This window comes from Mauremys reevesii, linkage group 2 (assembly GCF_016161935.1).
Source record: "Mauremys reevesii isolate NIE-2019 linkage group 2, ASM1616193v1, whole genome shotgun sequence".
NCBI lineage: Eukaryota > Metazoa > Chordata > Testudines > Geoemydidae > Mauremys > Mauremys reevesii.
Window position 1 is genome coordinate 70,323,743 of NC_052624.1, and position 16,397 is coordinate 70,340,139.

The 16,397-nt window shown below is 41.5% G+C and overlaps 1 protein-coding gene across 4 annotated transcripts in view; it reads left to right on the forward strand.

The window, feature by feature from the left end:
- The window catches only part of LOC120396698 (ubiquitin-conjugating enzyme E2 E2), a 310,840-nt gene that overhangs the window by 266,393 nt on the left and 28,050 nt on the right, over window positions 1-16,397 (forward strand). For all 4 annotated transcript variants that reach the window (XM_039521736.1, XM_039521735.1, XM_039521738.1 and 1 more), the window contains one exon: window positions 4,698-4,845. In XM_039521736.1, the coding sequence (XP_039377670.1) occupies window positions 4,698-4,845 (148 nt within the window). The remainder of the gene's footprint in view (window positions 1-4,697; window positions 4,846-16,397) is intronic.

The following is a 16,397-nucleotide window of genomic DNA, read 5'->3' on the forward strand; positions in this document are numbered from 1 at the left end:
TATCATTTAAATCAGCTTCTGTACCGAATGACTGGAGGATAGCTAATGTGACTCCATTAAAAAAAAAAAAAAAGCTCCAGAGGTGATCCTGGAAATTACAGGCTGGTAATCCTAACTTCAGTACCACGCAAACTGGTTGAACTATAGTAAAGAACAGAATTATCAGACATATAGATGAACACTATTTGTTGGGGGAAGAGTCAACATGGTTTTTGTAAAGGGAAACCATGCCACACCAATCTACTAGACTTCTTGGAGGGGGGTCAACAAACGTGGACATGGGTGATATTGTGTACTTAGATTTTCAGAAAGCCGTTGACAAGGTCCCTCACCAAAGGCTCTTAAGCAAAGTAAGGAGTCATGGGATAAGAGGGAAGGTCTTCTCATGAATTGGTAACTGGTTAAAAGGTAGAAAACAAACAATAGGAATAAATGATCAGTTTTCAGAATGGAGAGAGGTAAATAGTGGAGTTCCCCAGGGGTCTGTACTGGTACCAGTACTATTCAAAATATCCATAAATGATCTGGAAAAAGGGGTAAACAGTAAGGTGGCAAAATTTGCAGATGATACAAAACTACTCAAGATAGTTAAGTCCAAAGCAGACTGCCAAGAGTTTCACAAAACTGGGTGACTGGGCAACAAAATGGCAGATAAAATTCAATGTTGAAAAATGCAAAGTAATGCACATTTGAAAACATAATTCCAACTATACATATAAAATGATGGGGTCTAAAATAGCTGTTATCACTCAAGAAAGAGATCTTGGAGTCATTGAAAACATCGACTCAATGTGCAGTGGCAGTCAAAAAAGCTAACAATGTTTGGAATCATTAGGAAAGGGATAGATAATAAAACTGAAAATATCATATTGCCTCTATATAAATCCATAGTAAGCCCACATCTTGAATACTGTATGCAGATGTGGTCGCCCCATCTCAAAAAATATATATATTGGAACTGGAAAAGGTACAGAAAAGGGCAACAAAATGATTAGGAGTATGGAACTGCTTCCATATGAGGAGAGATTAATAATACTGGGACTTTTCAGCTTGGAAAAGAGACAGCTAAGGAGGGTATGCTAGAGGTCTATAAAATCATGACTGGTGTGGAAAAAGTAAATAAGGAAGTGTTATTTACTCCTCATAACACAAGAATTAGGGGTCACCAAATTAAATTAATTGGCAGAGATTTAAAACAAACAAAAGGAAGTATTTCTTCACACAATGCACAATCAACCTGTGGAACTCTTTGCCAGGGAATGTTGAAAGGGTTCAAAAAAGAACTAGATAAGTTAATGGAGGATAGGTCCATCAATTAGCCGGGATGGGCAGGGATGATGTCCTTCGCCTCTGTTTGCCAGAAACTGGGAGTGGGCGATAGGGGATGGATCACTTCATGATTACATGTTCTCTTCATTCCCTCTTGGGCACCTGGCACTGGCCACTATCAGAAGACAGGATACTGGGCTAGATGGACCATTGATCTGACCCAGTATGGCTGTTCATATGTTCTTAACCTCATTTGCTTTTATTTAAAGAGGTTAGACTTTTGTTTTTATTCTGTTAATAGAACCCAACTAACTTTGCTGTGGAGCACTAGATAAATGTATTTATCATTATTATTATTTATTGCCAATATTGTATGACTTAATTTAAATTCCTTACAGGTTACCTTTAAAACCTCCTATGGTATTTTTCTTGTTTTCAGGAAATTGTCCTATTTTTCCCTCTTTTCTATAAAGTACAGTTCCCTGACCTGCACATATATCCAGTGAAAATAATATATTCTGTATGCACTACAGTATAAAAGAAAATGAGTCCAGAGAGGACAGATATCTTTGGGGAAATGGAAATTACTCATTTGTCATTCATTTGTCTGATGATAACTTCCTGCATAGACCCATAAACCTTTGAATGTTAGTAGGAGTGTATTTAGGCTTTTGTATTAAGGAATAAATGGAAACATTAGACTGCATCCTTTACAGGACACATTTAAATGGTATCAAGTGTAAAAATCTGGCCATATTGTAGATAATGTAATAGCCCTAGAGTAATATTGTCAGCTGGCTTCTTGTCTCCTCACAATAGATGGAGATAGCCCTGCAAAACATCAAGATTGTGTGTGTGACAAATACAACATCAGATATGTGGGTGTCAGAATCTGAGGGAATGAGATGCTCCTGTCTCATTTATACTTTCTAGGAATTTTCAACTGCAGTTAGTTTCTGAGGTTGGTTGCAAGGGAGGCTGGCGTGCTACAGAGTCAGGACAGTCATCTGGAGGAGGAAACAATATTTCCAGTTGTCTCCTAAATTGTGGCTTATTTATACCATTCTGGTGATGTAAAGGGGACAGAACCAGCCTTCAGTGACTGTCCTTACAGCAGAGAGATTTTCAGCTGACCTGTAGCCAGCACAATGACTCTGTGCCCTCTTCCCAGATAGATCTTCTCACTGTAGTAACTTACTGGGCTGGAAATGCAGGGTACAGGAATATGTTTATATATATTTAAAGGGTTATAAAGGTATCAAAAGAAAGCACATAGGTAAGCCAGCCTGAAAAAGATTAATTGAAAGCACAACTTCACTGAAAAGCATAGATATGTGGAGTATAGACAAGCAAACTGCTCAATCAGCTTATGAGTTCATAATAACCTTAGGCATAAATGTATTTAAAAGCAGTTAAACCTGATATAGTTGGTTCTTTGTTACATAACTCACTGATCCATGCAATCAGGGATCCAACTATTGCCTTTCTAGATCTCTGTGAAAAAGTAGTATTTTTCATTGCCTCCAATGCTTTATCAACAGAAAGCTACTGGCTTTTCACTCCTTTCTCTTATCAAGGCCATTTGAAAGACTGAGGTAAAGGGATAGAAGAAGTGTTCAACCAGTTAAAGAATATGTACATGCTTAAAATAGCAGTGTGTTATTGCACATATTTGCATCATCTGCTTAGTTTACTGACAAATGTCCCCATTTGGATCCCATTGAAAACAGAAATTTTGTCCTTGCTTAAAATAAGAGTCAATTCAGAGCTGTCACCAAGTTTTTATTGCTGTCAGTACTGTCTCATGCATAATCAACCCATTTCTTGACTTAATTTAGACTCCAAAAATTTATTGTTGCTGGTGAGATATTCCACAGAAATGATACATCTTGATTTTTAGCTGCCACGTTGAGCAAGTCATTATAAAAATCTTATTTTGGCTTGTCATCTGAGTAAATCTAATAGAGAAACAAATTGCTGATGGGGAATAACTAAGGAACACCAAGATGTCATTTTTACATAGTCCCTTTCTATCCAATAACCACACACCTTTCTTTTACAGCTGAAATTATTTGAAAATAAAAGGCCTATATTTTCAGGACACACTTTAGAACAGATACACACATTACTCCAGCACAGAAGAAGGAAAGGCAGGCTACCCTTATGGTGTGTTCAGTATAAGTTCAGTGTAGAGCCCTGTTCAGATACACGAATGTGTATCCACAACCTTTCCAGGATCCGCAAATATTATATGTGCATATCTGCATCCGCAGATGCGGGTATCTGCAGATATCTGTGGATTTGCAGGGCTCTACACTGGGGGCCGGACTGAGGCTCCAAGGTATCCTCTCCACCGGAACCCAGTCGGGGAGAGCCGCGTGGGTAGCCTGGGTCCCTCCACCTGCCCTGGGCGGGGAGCCCAAACAGCCCCCGCCCAGTGTTCCAGCCCCCCGCCCAGGGCGGGTGGAGAGATCCAGGCTCCCCACAGCTGCCAGTGTGGCTCTCCCTGACATGGCTTCTGCTGGGGGTGGTGGCTCGGAGCCACAGCCCAGCCACGGTAAGAGCTGGGAGGGCAGCTGTGGGGAGCCAGGGTGGACCCTCCACCTCCCAGGGCAGGTGAAGGGTCTGTGCCATGGTTCCTTACAGCTGCCCACCCGGCTCTTACCGTCAAAGTACTGCGTGGATCCAAAATTTGTATCCGCATCCGCACTGCTATCCGCAGAAATGGTCCACAGATATAAAGCAGATACTCGCGAGCTTGCAGGGCTCTATTCATTTGATGTGAACTAGAATGGGTACAAACATCAAAAAAATTATAATATAAACAGCAAAGGAAAAGATATGTAGATGCAATTCCAATTGGTTCATTTGAGACTTTAAATTTGGAAATGCAAATAAGGTTATTGTGTCAGCCTCTCCTAAAGAATTTGTCTACCTAGCCCCAGGACATTGTATGTCTTTTTCTACCTGTCATTAAGCTGTCCAACACCCACTCCAATGAACTGGGCCAGGTGCTAGGCAGATGGGATGGTATGTGGGAGAAATCCTTCTTCCTCCTCCCCTCAAAGGCGGAAATGGCTGTAGAGCGACTTCATGGAGATAACTCCACATCAGTGGTTAAAATGCACTGTGTGGCCCCTGTGCAGAGATAAGAGAGGTCAGGAGACTCCGTACATGAACACTGACACCAAATCAGTTCTGTTACCAGCCAGAGAGAGAGGTGCAGAATTTGTACTATAGTAAATATCTTAAAACTTACACAACTTTTAATTGAACGCAGCATAGTAGTATCACTCTGCAAAGTTACACTGGCCTCAGGAAAGCAGAATGTTCTTTAACTGATAAGATTTTGTAACTACTTTATAATAATAATAATACTGGAATTGTTGGTTTTAAACACCTTTATACTTAGACACTGTCTTTTCTAGGTTACATTTCGGACAAGAATCTATCACTGTAATATTAACAGCCAAGGAGTGATCTGCCTTGACATTTTAAAAGACAACTGGAGTCCAGCATTAACCATTTCTAAAGTTCTCCTCTCCATCTGCTCACTTCTTACAGACTGCAACCCTGGTAAGAAATTAACACTAGTTTTACTTTTGCATTCATTCACATCTAGCTTTCTGTTATCTATTAGTATCTGCTTGGTACTGTGTCTTACTAGTGTGTAAAAAAAAAAAAAGACATAAAATGTAGATTTAAAATTTACTGCATGTGATTGCTACAATGCTAAGTGAAAAAATGTACATGATATAAAGTAAAGAGAAAACATTGTCAGAAGGGCAGGTGCATTTTTAGTGCTTGAGAATAAAAATACGCTATTTCAAACTAAAGAGTTTAATCCCTAATATATCCCTAGCAGTAAATGCTATTTGAGAAATGTGGGATATTACAGCCAGATAATATTACTGAACATTGAAATGGAAAGTTTTCATTTAGACATCCTTCTGAAAAGAGTATTATAGTACCAGTTCTGGTGGAAGGCTAACAAAACAGTTTACAAATAATAGGCATTAATGTAGAGAGTAGGCAGTCACTCTTATTAACTAGTATAGTGGTTAACCATTCCCCTCAACTTTCAGTCACACATCTGGTTGCTTCCTACTGATTGCTAGGCCTGTGGCTCCACCCTTTGTCCTGCCCCCAATGACCAAGGAATGATTTTGATTGTACGACTGAGGATCCCAAACGTTCCAAAATAGTGAGTCAGGCTCCCAAAACGCATGAAATTGGCTTACATGTCATGAGATTTTTAACATGATACATTCTGGAGTCTTTTTATTTCCCTTCTAGTTTCTAAGCCTTTAAGATCCATGTTTTGAAGTTTTGTTTTGTTTTTTTCCCCAAACCATGAGGGCTAGAAACTTACTTTAAAAAAAAAAAGAAGAAGAAGAAGGAAAACTGAGCTTCTCATGTAATCACAGTCCTCCAGGAGCTGGGGCTTTAAGAAAAACACTGAAATATTTCAAGGCTCACAATGAAATTCTGAGGGTAGGCAAGTGTTTGACTGGCTAAATTCCTTCATTTGGGGTTGCCTTAGATGTGATACGAAAAGCTGCAGTTAGATGTAAAAAGGAGTCCAATATATAGTTACCTGTGGTGACTCAAATAACACAGCCCAAACTTACAGGAAAAATGAGATCCTGAAACACTCACAATGTCCCAGTTAAAAGCTGAAACAGTAAAGGAGACTAGACAGTTACTAAATATCTTGTGACTTCAGGCATGTTTATTTCTGGTGTTTACCGCGCCCCCTACTGATGTGTTGGAGGGACTTCATGTACACACTTCTGACTATACATTTTATTGAGCAGAGGCTTGTGTTTTGATACAGCTGGAGTGGTAACACAAGTGTAAAGAAAAGAAAACTAATAGTCTAGGAGTCTTTAGAATAAGCATAAGGGGTGTGGTGTCATTAATGAGGAGTTTTCTATTAGTGATATATGGACACTTTAAAAGTTAGTGGGAAAGCTGTGCTTGACTTAGAATTTGGAAATATAAATGTTTGGGGGGGGCAGTCTGGTCTCTAAAGGGACACTATCAACTTGAAAATATCGTCTGTTTCAAGTAGTGAATTAAAAATAATTTCTGATACTTCACCTGCCCCATAGCACCCCTGCCATTTTTTGTAGTTTTACGATTGGATTTTTCTTTTCCTAATGTTTCTTCCTCCCCTATGATTGTGTGAAATACCCACACAAAACAACAGCAGAAACTGGATGAGTATACAGGGGAAACAGTAAACGTGACTGTACAAAGAATGCTGCCAAGCACACAAAATAAACAAACTCAAAAAGATTGACGAAAGAAGTGGTTTTTTTCCTGTAATCTCTTTCAATTATAGTAATCTTGGGTGTTATTGTAACTGTAGTTGGTAAAATATTTTGTACAAAAGTTTGATTTTTTAAGTTAAGTATCCCTTTAAATACTCTTTGGGGATTTGCTTACTGTGTCTTGTGTATTTCATACCTTGACTTTGAGGAATGAATAGTATTCCTATGTTTTGCTTTGTGAGCTCACCTCTCCTGAATGTGAAATGTTGAGCTCTTTGTTTCCTGTCTTTTGGATTGTTTGTTTATTCCTATTCTTGGTAATTTACGTACATGTGAACTCTGTATTTTAGTGGTATGTTTTTGAAATTGAAGACTTCTACAAATTTAGGGGCTCTTATTTTTCATTGTACAGCCTGATGTGATAGCGCTACTTATTTCTATTTCTGGCTGCACTATAACAGTTCTCCTGCTTGTGCCATTTTTTTCATTTTCTGAGTCCAGTTCTGATGATATTTTATCATTAACAAACTATTGGATTAGACATTCCCTGCAATCTAATTTGAACATGGTGTTGTAAATTGACTCCCTCTTTCTCTCAGTGGGAGAATCATTTTGAAAATAGCCCTGGCACATCTGGGAGAAATATTGTATAAATATTCTCTATTAGCTGGGAGCAATTTTCAATCCACTTTGTCCTCCCTTCGTCTAAGGTATACTGCCTCATCTTAGAGGTATAGACCCAGCAGGGGGCTCAAGTCGATAAGCAACCTTGAACTCTTTGTTCACCATTCATCAAACAAGCAGAAGCAGATCAGGTCAAATGGAAAGGCAACACTGAATATCCCACAAATATAAACACTTAGGATGTGTGAGTTCCCCCCTCCACACACACACACCCTCTTTGAAGGGAAAAATCAAGTATCAGTTACCCAGTAGTCTTACATTTATGCAAATCTTCATTAGAACAACAAATACCAGTAAGAATGACACCTAATTAACCCTCAGCCATACACAGTGATTAAACTGAGCTGGAGCACAGCTGCAGCTTCCTTGGCAAGCATAGCTATTCTTCTCAAACAGGCTGAGCAAATGAAAAGAGGTATTTGCTCCTGCCGCTTCTGTCACTCACACAGTAATCTACAAAAGACATTGAGAGCGTCTCTTTCCTCACTGGTTATATATACATCACTGTCCTTTGTTTTGTGTTACTTGAGGCAGGAACTTGTTTGTCCTCTTTAAACAACTAATATAATCCTTTACTCATAAGCTGCCTCAGACTCTTCAGTTCTGATAATTATTAATTGTCTCTATTTTGCTTAGCAGTATCAGACAGTAAATTGTGTTACAAATGTCTGAATTTTGTAACAGCTGGCTGACTTTTGAGAAGGGGGGGAGGAGTGATACAGTATTTATGTATGACTGAACACGTGTGAGCTATCTGCAAAAAATAACTGAGGCAATTGTAATGGTAACAGAGAAATGTAAGAAATGAATGAAATGCTAACATTCCCCTGGTAGATATTAATTTGTATTGTCATGTAAATTGACATCTTCAGGTTAAAAATTCCATATATTTTTACAAAGGAAGACCCCAGTCCTCCAAACATTTTGGCATGTCCATAAGTTTACTTGCATGAGTAGTCCTGTAAAGCTTATGGGACTACTTATGTGCATAAAGTAAAGCATGTTTGCAGGATCTTGGCCTAAGAAAGTTCACTTTTCAATAGTTAGATGTTATGGGCTTGTGTAGGCCAGGAGTTATTCCAGAATAACTATTCAGGTATAGCTATTCTGGAATAAGAATGTTCACACGTGGAGGCATAGCTGTTGTGCTTTAAATGCATACCCTAACTTAATCCAAATTAACTTTCAAATGTAGACAAGCCCTTAGTTTACTTTTATGCATTTTTTCACAACTTGAAATATGAAGATTAATTATTCTTAATTTTGTCTCTAGCACAGTGTTTCTCAAACTGGGGTCGCTGCTTGTATAGGGAAAGCCCCTGGCGGGCCGGGCCAGTTTGTTTACCTGCCCCGTCTGCAGGTCCGGCCGATCACGGCTCCCACTGGCCGCGGTTTGCTGCTGCAGGCCAATGGGGGCTGCTGGAAGCGGCGGCCAGTAAGTCCCTCGGCCCGCGCTGTTTCGAGCAGCTCCCATTGGCCTGGAGCAGGGAACCACGGCCAGTGGGAGTTGTGATTGGCCGGACCTGCAGACGGGGCAAGTAAACAAACCAGCCCGGCCCGCCAGGGGCTTTCCCTACACAAGCAACGACCCCAGTTTGAGAAACACTGGTCTAGACAGTTTTGTTCTCTGTTTCTCATGCACTAGGAAAATACTGAAGCATTTGGCTTGCAAACACTGTAGGGGAAATACTTAAATAAAAAACGTTTATTGGAATTTTTCTTTAAATGTACAACAACTTTTCTATTGACTTTTAAGTTTTATAAATCCTTATTTTTACACAATCTAAACTTGGGATTTAAAATGGCCTGACATTGTCTTTAGTGTTGTCATAGGTCTCACCCCCACTTGGAGCTGTTGGGTTCACAAGATGGGGACCTGCATGGATCCTTCTAAACTAAAATCCTAGTTTAGATCTGGTAAAAGCTGCCACCACCCAATAATGTACGTGTATTGGGACACAGTCCTTCCCCAAAATCCTTGGGGATCCCAAGAGCCCCAAATCCATGGAGTTCTTACACCTAGGAGAAATAAACCATTCCCCCCTTGCTTCCAACCCCCTCCCTTTTCCTCGGAGAGATACCGGAATCCAACTACAGAGGGATGCCTCCCTCCTCCCCTTTCCCTGAGAATCCACCCAAGGAAAGATCAACCAAGTCCTTTACAGAAAAGATTTATTAAAGAATAAAAAGAAAGTCACTGTCTCTGTAACCAAGATGGAACAATACACAGGGTCTAAACTTATCAATCTCTGGAGAGAATTCCCCCTCCTTTCTTTCTCAGTAAAAGCAGTAACAGTACAGAATTAAAGAAATTCTATAGCAAAACACAGAATTGCAAATACAGAAATAAAAGTATAAGAATACTAGTTCCTTGCTAATACTCACTGGCTTGAATAGAAAAATTTATTGCAGAAACCTGGGAGGACTTGATTAAGATGTCTGGACTCCCTCAACTCCCAAGAGAGACTCTCTAAAAAAACAAAGAACAGGAAAAAAAAAACTTCCCTCCACAGGGATTTGAAAATATCTTGTCCCTCATTGGTCCTCTGGTCAGGTGTCCACAGGTACTGCTTGTTAACCCTTTACAGGTAGAAAAAAACCTTAACCCTTAACTAACTGTTTATGACAAGTGTCTAGCTGCCTAATATAAAATTATGTGTATTTAAGAATTTGTGGCAAATCCATTTTAATTTGTGGGCTACACCCAATACAAACCACCATTTTAATTAAGGCATCTAGGTAGAACATGTTAGATTTGTAGGGGCTGAAATCCTATAGCTGCCCCACCCAACATTCATGGGTTTTTTCACCCATGTTAAACTGCATATGCATTTAAATTAATCATGTGGCATTTAACTCACGCCAAACTCTGCATATTTTGTCATTGTTTGATTTTTATTAAATAGCATTATTTCCATATATACAGTTCTAAATTCAATTCGATTTTATACTTCGAGTGATTGCACATGTCCATTCCACTTCAGGTGTGTGTGTCCAGAGCACTTTCAGAGATTTTTCCCTCCGTGGTATCCATCAGGGTGGGGTATGCACCCTCTTCTTTCTCACACTGCTCTGTAATGGAATAAAGGGCAGAGCCAGGCACGACCCTTCTTACTGCCTGTAACAGTTGTTGGAGTGTCTTAGCTTGCTACCTGAAGATTTTCCCCACTGTTTATATATGGTTGGTACTCACTTTTAGTCATCATTTTAGTGTTAAAATTAGTAATAGTATTAAATTTCCTTTATTAGACTGGGGAGGTGTATAATCTTCAGTTTCTTTTGTTAGATGTATCAGAGGGGTAGCCGTGTTAGTCTGGTTCTGTAGAAGCAGCAAAGAATCATGCCTACCTTCATGCCTCCAGCTTCCATCCCAGGCACACCACAAGATCCATTGTCTACAGCCAAGCACTGAGGTACAACCGCATCTGCTCTAACCCCACAGACAGAGACCAACACCTACAAAATCTCCACCAAGCATTCTCAAATCTACAGTACCCGCACAAGGAAATAAGGAAACAGATCAACAGAGCCAGACGTGTACCCAGAAGCCTCCTACTGCAAGACAAACCCAAGAAAGAAACCAACAGGACTCCACTGGCCATCACATACAGTCCCCAGCTAAAACCCCTCCAGCGCATCATCAGGGAACTACAACCCATCCTGGACAATGATCCCACACTTTCACAGGCCTTGGGTGACAGGCCAGTCCTCGCCCACAGACAACCTGCCAACCTGAAGCATATTCTCACCAGTAACTGCACACCGCACCATAGTAACTCTAACTCAGGAACCAATCCATGCAACAAACCTCGATGCCAACTCTGCCCACATATCTACACCAGCAACACCATCACAGGACCTAACCAGATCAGCCACACCATCACCGGTTCATTCACCTGCACGTCCACCAATGTAATATATGCCATCATATGCCAGCAATGCCCCTCTGCTATGTACATCGGCCAAACTGGACAGTCTCTAAGGAAAAGGATAAATGGACACAAATCAGATATTAGGAATGGCAATATACAAAAACCTGTAGGAGAACACTTCAACCTCCCTGGCCACACAATAGCAGATCTTAAGGTGGCCATCCTGCAGCAAAAAAACTTCAGGACCAGACTTCAAAGAGAAACTGCTGAGCTCCAGTTCATCTGCAAATTTGACACCATCAGCTCAGGATTAAACAAAGACTGTGAATGGCTTGCCAATTACAGAACCAGTTTCTCCTCCCTTGGTTTTCACTCAACTGCTAGAACAGGGCCTCATCCTCCCTGATTGAACTAACCTCGTTATCTCTAGCTTGCTTCTTGCTTGCATATATATACCTGCCCCTGGAAATTTCCACTACATGCATCCGAAGAAGTGGGTGTTCACCCACGAAAGCTCATGCTGCAAAATGTCTGTTAGTCTATAAGGTGCCACAGGATTCTTTGCTGCTTTTGTTAGATGCTGGTTTTGGTGCCGGGGCATGCCTTGGTCCCCAGGCTTTGAACCCTGTGAGTCCCGCAGGAAACATGTCAGTGAGCAACCTACACTCCACTGGCCTGAACTGGCTTGGAGAGACTCATGTCAGGGATCACTGCCAAATCTGTAGGGAATTTAAGCCAAGAACCAAGAAAGATGGAGAGGCCAGACCTAAATTTCTTCTGATGGAGGCAGTCCTGCGCCCACCCTCAGAGCCTTCCCATCCAGAGCTTGTACGAAGCACAACTTCTTCAGTCAGGAACACTCCTCCTGTTTTGGCCAAACCCTGATGCCAGTCATCCTGCCCAGTACTGAGGAAAATAGCTTCTAAGGACTCTATATCCAGATCGAGGTCCCTGACACCAAAGTCCAGCATGCATTCTGAGAAAGATAGTAGAGGGTGCTCAACACTGAGGCAGTCATCTACTCAGGTGGGACCATCGACTCCAATGTTGGCCCCGGCCCAATTGAGACTGGCCCCTGAAGCAATGCTATCTAGTTCAGCCGTGTCATCCTTGTTGACTCAATAGCAAGACTCTATCCCATTGCCATCAATTCTGGAAGCTTATGCAGCAGCATGTGATCATCTCGATCTCTTGATACCAGTTTCGCCAGCAAGCCAAGAATCCTCTCGCCCAATACCATCGGATGGTAGTAAAAGTTTGTTGGCTGTTTCATCTCAGCATTGGGTACTGTGGGCGCCTCTGGACACGTGAGTGCTCATTGTATGGTACCATCCAGAGGGAACTGAGCGATGATCTCTCCAGTGCTGTCTATTCTGGGCTCCTGATGCCAATTTCTGGCACCAACAGGAACAGCCTTGGTTGAAAGAAGCTGATTCATCCTCAGACTTGGCGGTCAGCTCATATGTGTCATGGTCATGTCATTATTCCCCTCCAAGTGTTTACACTCTCTGGTACCCACCAGAGGCTCTGTGGTGCCTGGACAGTAGAGATCCAGGGCTTGGAAGAAACTGGGGTCTGGAGACTTACCAATGGCCATTTTGGAACTTATGGGGGTTTCCCCATCCCCCCAGGTAGTCTCCGCACTCTCCCCACTCTACTTCCTCAAGTAGGTCTCGAGACCCACCCTGGCAGGATACCACACCCAGTACCAGGCTTGGCTTGAGCAAGAGGAAATTGTTCCAGTGAATCTTCCATTGGAGGATTCTGAGGAGGCTCCACTATAGCCAGCTTCGGCTTCCTCCTCTTCATCGCTCAACAAGGGAGTGGTAGTGGAGGTGAGGAACTCTTTGACTGGTGATTATAGAGCCCATCAGGACCTTCTAAAGAGGGTGGCTTTTGTCTGGGGTATTCAGGTCACACAGACTGGTCAACATCTGAGCATCTGTAGGATCTTCTCAAGTGGTGCTCTTAAATTAATGAGACGGTCTTGAAGCTCACCAGAATCCTGTGGCTAACTCTATCTCCTCTTCCACCCACCCACAGCAAAAAGGACTGAGTGCAGGTATTGTGTCTCCTTCTAGGGATTTGAACATGTTTACACCCACTCCTCTCCAGCGTCATTGGTGGTTTCAGCTGCCAGTGAGAGAGAGTGCCAGGATCAATAAGCATCTACCCCAAAAGCAAAGAAGCTCGATCTATTTTGCAGAAAGCTTTATTCAACTGCTGGACTGCAACTCAGGATTGCTGATCAGCAGGCATTTCTGGGACATTAAGATATTGTGCCAGAGGTTAAAATCACAAGATTTTAAAGACAGATTCCCAGAGGACGTGAGGCAAGAGTTCCTCTCTGTGGTGAACGAGGGAAAGTTAGTAGCTAGGATCTCACATCAAATTAATTTGGATGCCGCCAGCTCTGCAGCTAGAGCCTTGGCGTCAGCTATTATGATGAGCAGATGTTTGTGGCTCCAGTCTGCTCTTCCTCAGGAGGGCCAACAAACCATTGGGAATCTTCCTTTTGAGGGAATGTCGCTTTTCTCAAAGCAGACAGATGACTGTATGGCCTGAAGGATTCCAGTGCAACACTAAAGTTTTTGGAAATTTATTCTCCTGCCCCAAAGAAGCAGCAGCCACACCACTGTCTCTCATTTATACCTCACCAACAGGAAGTAATTCGGAAAAAGGGCAGAAGCTATAGGAGAAGGATCCTGTTTCCCAGTGGGACTTAAACCTAGTGTAGTCAAAGCTAATGGGTCCTTCCTCCCTTTGAACCTTTAGCTTGCTTTCTCTCTCAGTGAAAGTAGCCTTTTTAGTGTCAAATCACCCCAGCCAGGAGAGTGGGTAAATTATGAGCTCTTTTGTCTCATCCTGCATATACTGTCTTCTGCAAGAACTAGATGCACCTCTGCCCTCATCCAAAATTTCTCACCAAGATGGGTTCTCACTTTCATATTAATCAGGCAATGTGCTTATCAACTTTGTTCCCCAAACCTCAGTCTCATCAGGATGATAAGAAACTCCGTATTGGATGTTAGGAGAACATTAGTATTTTACTAGAATAGGACTAAACCGTTTAGATCATAGTCTGTTATTCATGGCAGTTGCAGACAGGATGAAGGGCCTTCCAGTCTCTCTTTGTGGATCTCCTCTTGTATTTAGTTGTGTCACAACTTTGCCAGTATAATTCCACCGAGTAAGATGCTGGCACATTCAACCAGACCTCAAACAGCCTTTCTGGCCCAGGTGCCTATTCTGGACATTTGCCAAACAGCAACTTGTTCTGCTGTGCATATCTTCACTTCACATTATAACAACTCTTATCAATCTAGAGATCATGCTAAATTTGGACATGTGATCTCCAGTCATTTTCAGGTAGACTCTGATCCCACCTCCAGATCAAACTGCTTGTGAGTCACCTGAAGTTGGACTGGACATGTGCAGTCACTCAAATAAGAAAAGGTTGCTAACCTGTTCTGAAATTGTTATTCTTTGAGATATGGTGAATGTGTCTATTCCACAACCCACCCTCCTTCCCCTCTATATTACAGTCTATCTGGAAGGAAGGAACAGAGAGGTGTCTGGGGTTCAGGCATACAGATGCCTGGCATGGGCCTATAGTTCACATGCCCAGAAGCAGAAACAGAGGCACCGAGGGAACTTCTACTGCAAAAACATAGGTGCTGAGCAATTTTTGGCACCTACAGAGCTCAGGGGCAGATAAACAGGGCTTTTGTGAATCCCTGATTCTGGGATTTAGGCACCTAAAGTGGCAGTTAGACACCTAAGTCTTTTTTTTTTTTTTTAAGAATATCAGGATTGGAAGGGACCTCAGGAGGTCATCTAGTCCAACCCCCTGCTCAAAGCAGGACCAATTCCCGGAGAGATTTTTGCCCCAGATCCCTAAATGGCCCCCTCAAGAATTGAACTCACAATCCTGGGTTTAGCAGGCCAATGCTCAAACCACTAAGCTATCCCTTCCCCGCCCCCCCTTGTGACTCCAGCCCTTAATGTGCAGTTTAACATGCTTCACATAGTATAATATACCTCAGTTAGTGGTATGAATTAGGGCTGTCAAGCAGTAAAAAAAAATTAATTGCGATTAATCACGTAATTAATTGCACTGTTAAACAATAATAGAATACCATTTATTTAAATATTTTTGGATGTTTTTTCCATTTTCAAATATATTGATTTCAATTACAACACAGAATACAAAGCGTACAGTGCTCACTTTATATTTATTTTTGATTATAAGTATTTGCACTTAATTGTAAAAATACAAAATAAATAGTATTTTTCAATTCACCTAATGCAAGTACTGTAGTGCAATCTCTTTATCATGAAAGTTGAACTTACAAATATAGAATTATGTGCAAAAGAAACTGTATTCAAAAATAAAACCATGTAAAATTTTAGTGCCTATAAGTCCACTCAGTCCTACTTCTTGTTCAGCCAATCGCTCAGACAAACAAGTTTGTTTACATTTGCAGGAGATAATGCTGCCCGCCTCTTGTTTACAATGTCACCTGAAAGTGAGAACAGGAGTCCTCATGGCACTGTTGTAGCTGGCACTGCAAGATACCTATGTGCCAGATGCGCTAAAGATTCATATGTCCCTCCATGGTTCAACTACCATTTCAGGGAATATGCATCCATGCTGATGATGGGTTCTGCTCGATAACAATCCAAGGCAGTGCGGACTGATGCATGTTCATTTTCAGGATCTGAGTCAGATGCCACCAGCAGAAGGTTAATTTTTTTTTCATTGTTCAGGTTCTGTGGTTTCCGTATCGGAGTGTTGCTCTTTTAAGACTTCTGAAAGCATGTTCCACACCTCGTCCCTCTCAGATTTAGGAAGGCACTTCAGATTCTTAAACGTTGAGTCAAGTGCTGTAGCTATCGTTAGAAATCTCACATTGGTACCTTCTTTGCGTTTTGTGAAATCTGCAGTGAAAGTGTTCTTAAAATGAACAACATACTGGATCGTCATCCAAGACTGCTGTAACATGAAATATATGGCAGAATGCCGGTAAAACAGAGTAGGGGACATACAACTCTCCTCCAAGGAGTTCAGTCACAAATTTAATGAATGCATTATTTTTTTAACGAGCGTCATCAGCATGGAAGCATGTCCTCTGGAATGGAGGCTGAAGCATGAAGGGGCATATGAATGTTTAGCATATCTGGCACGTAAATACCTTGCAATGCCGGCTACAAAAGTGCCACGAGAACTTTTGTTCTCACTTTCTGATGACATTGTAAAAAAGAAGCTGGCAGCATTATCTCCTGTAAATGTAAA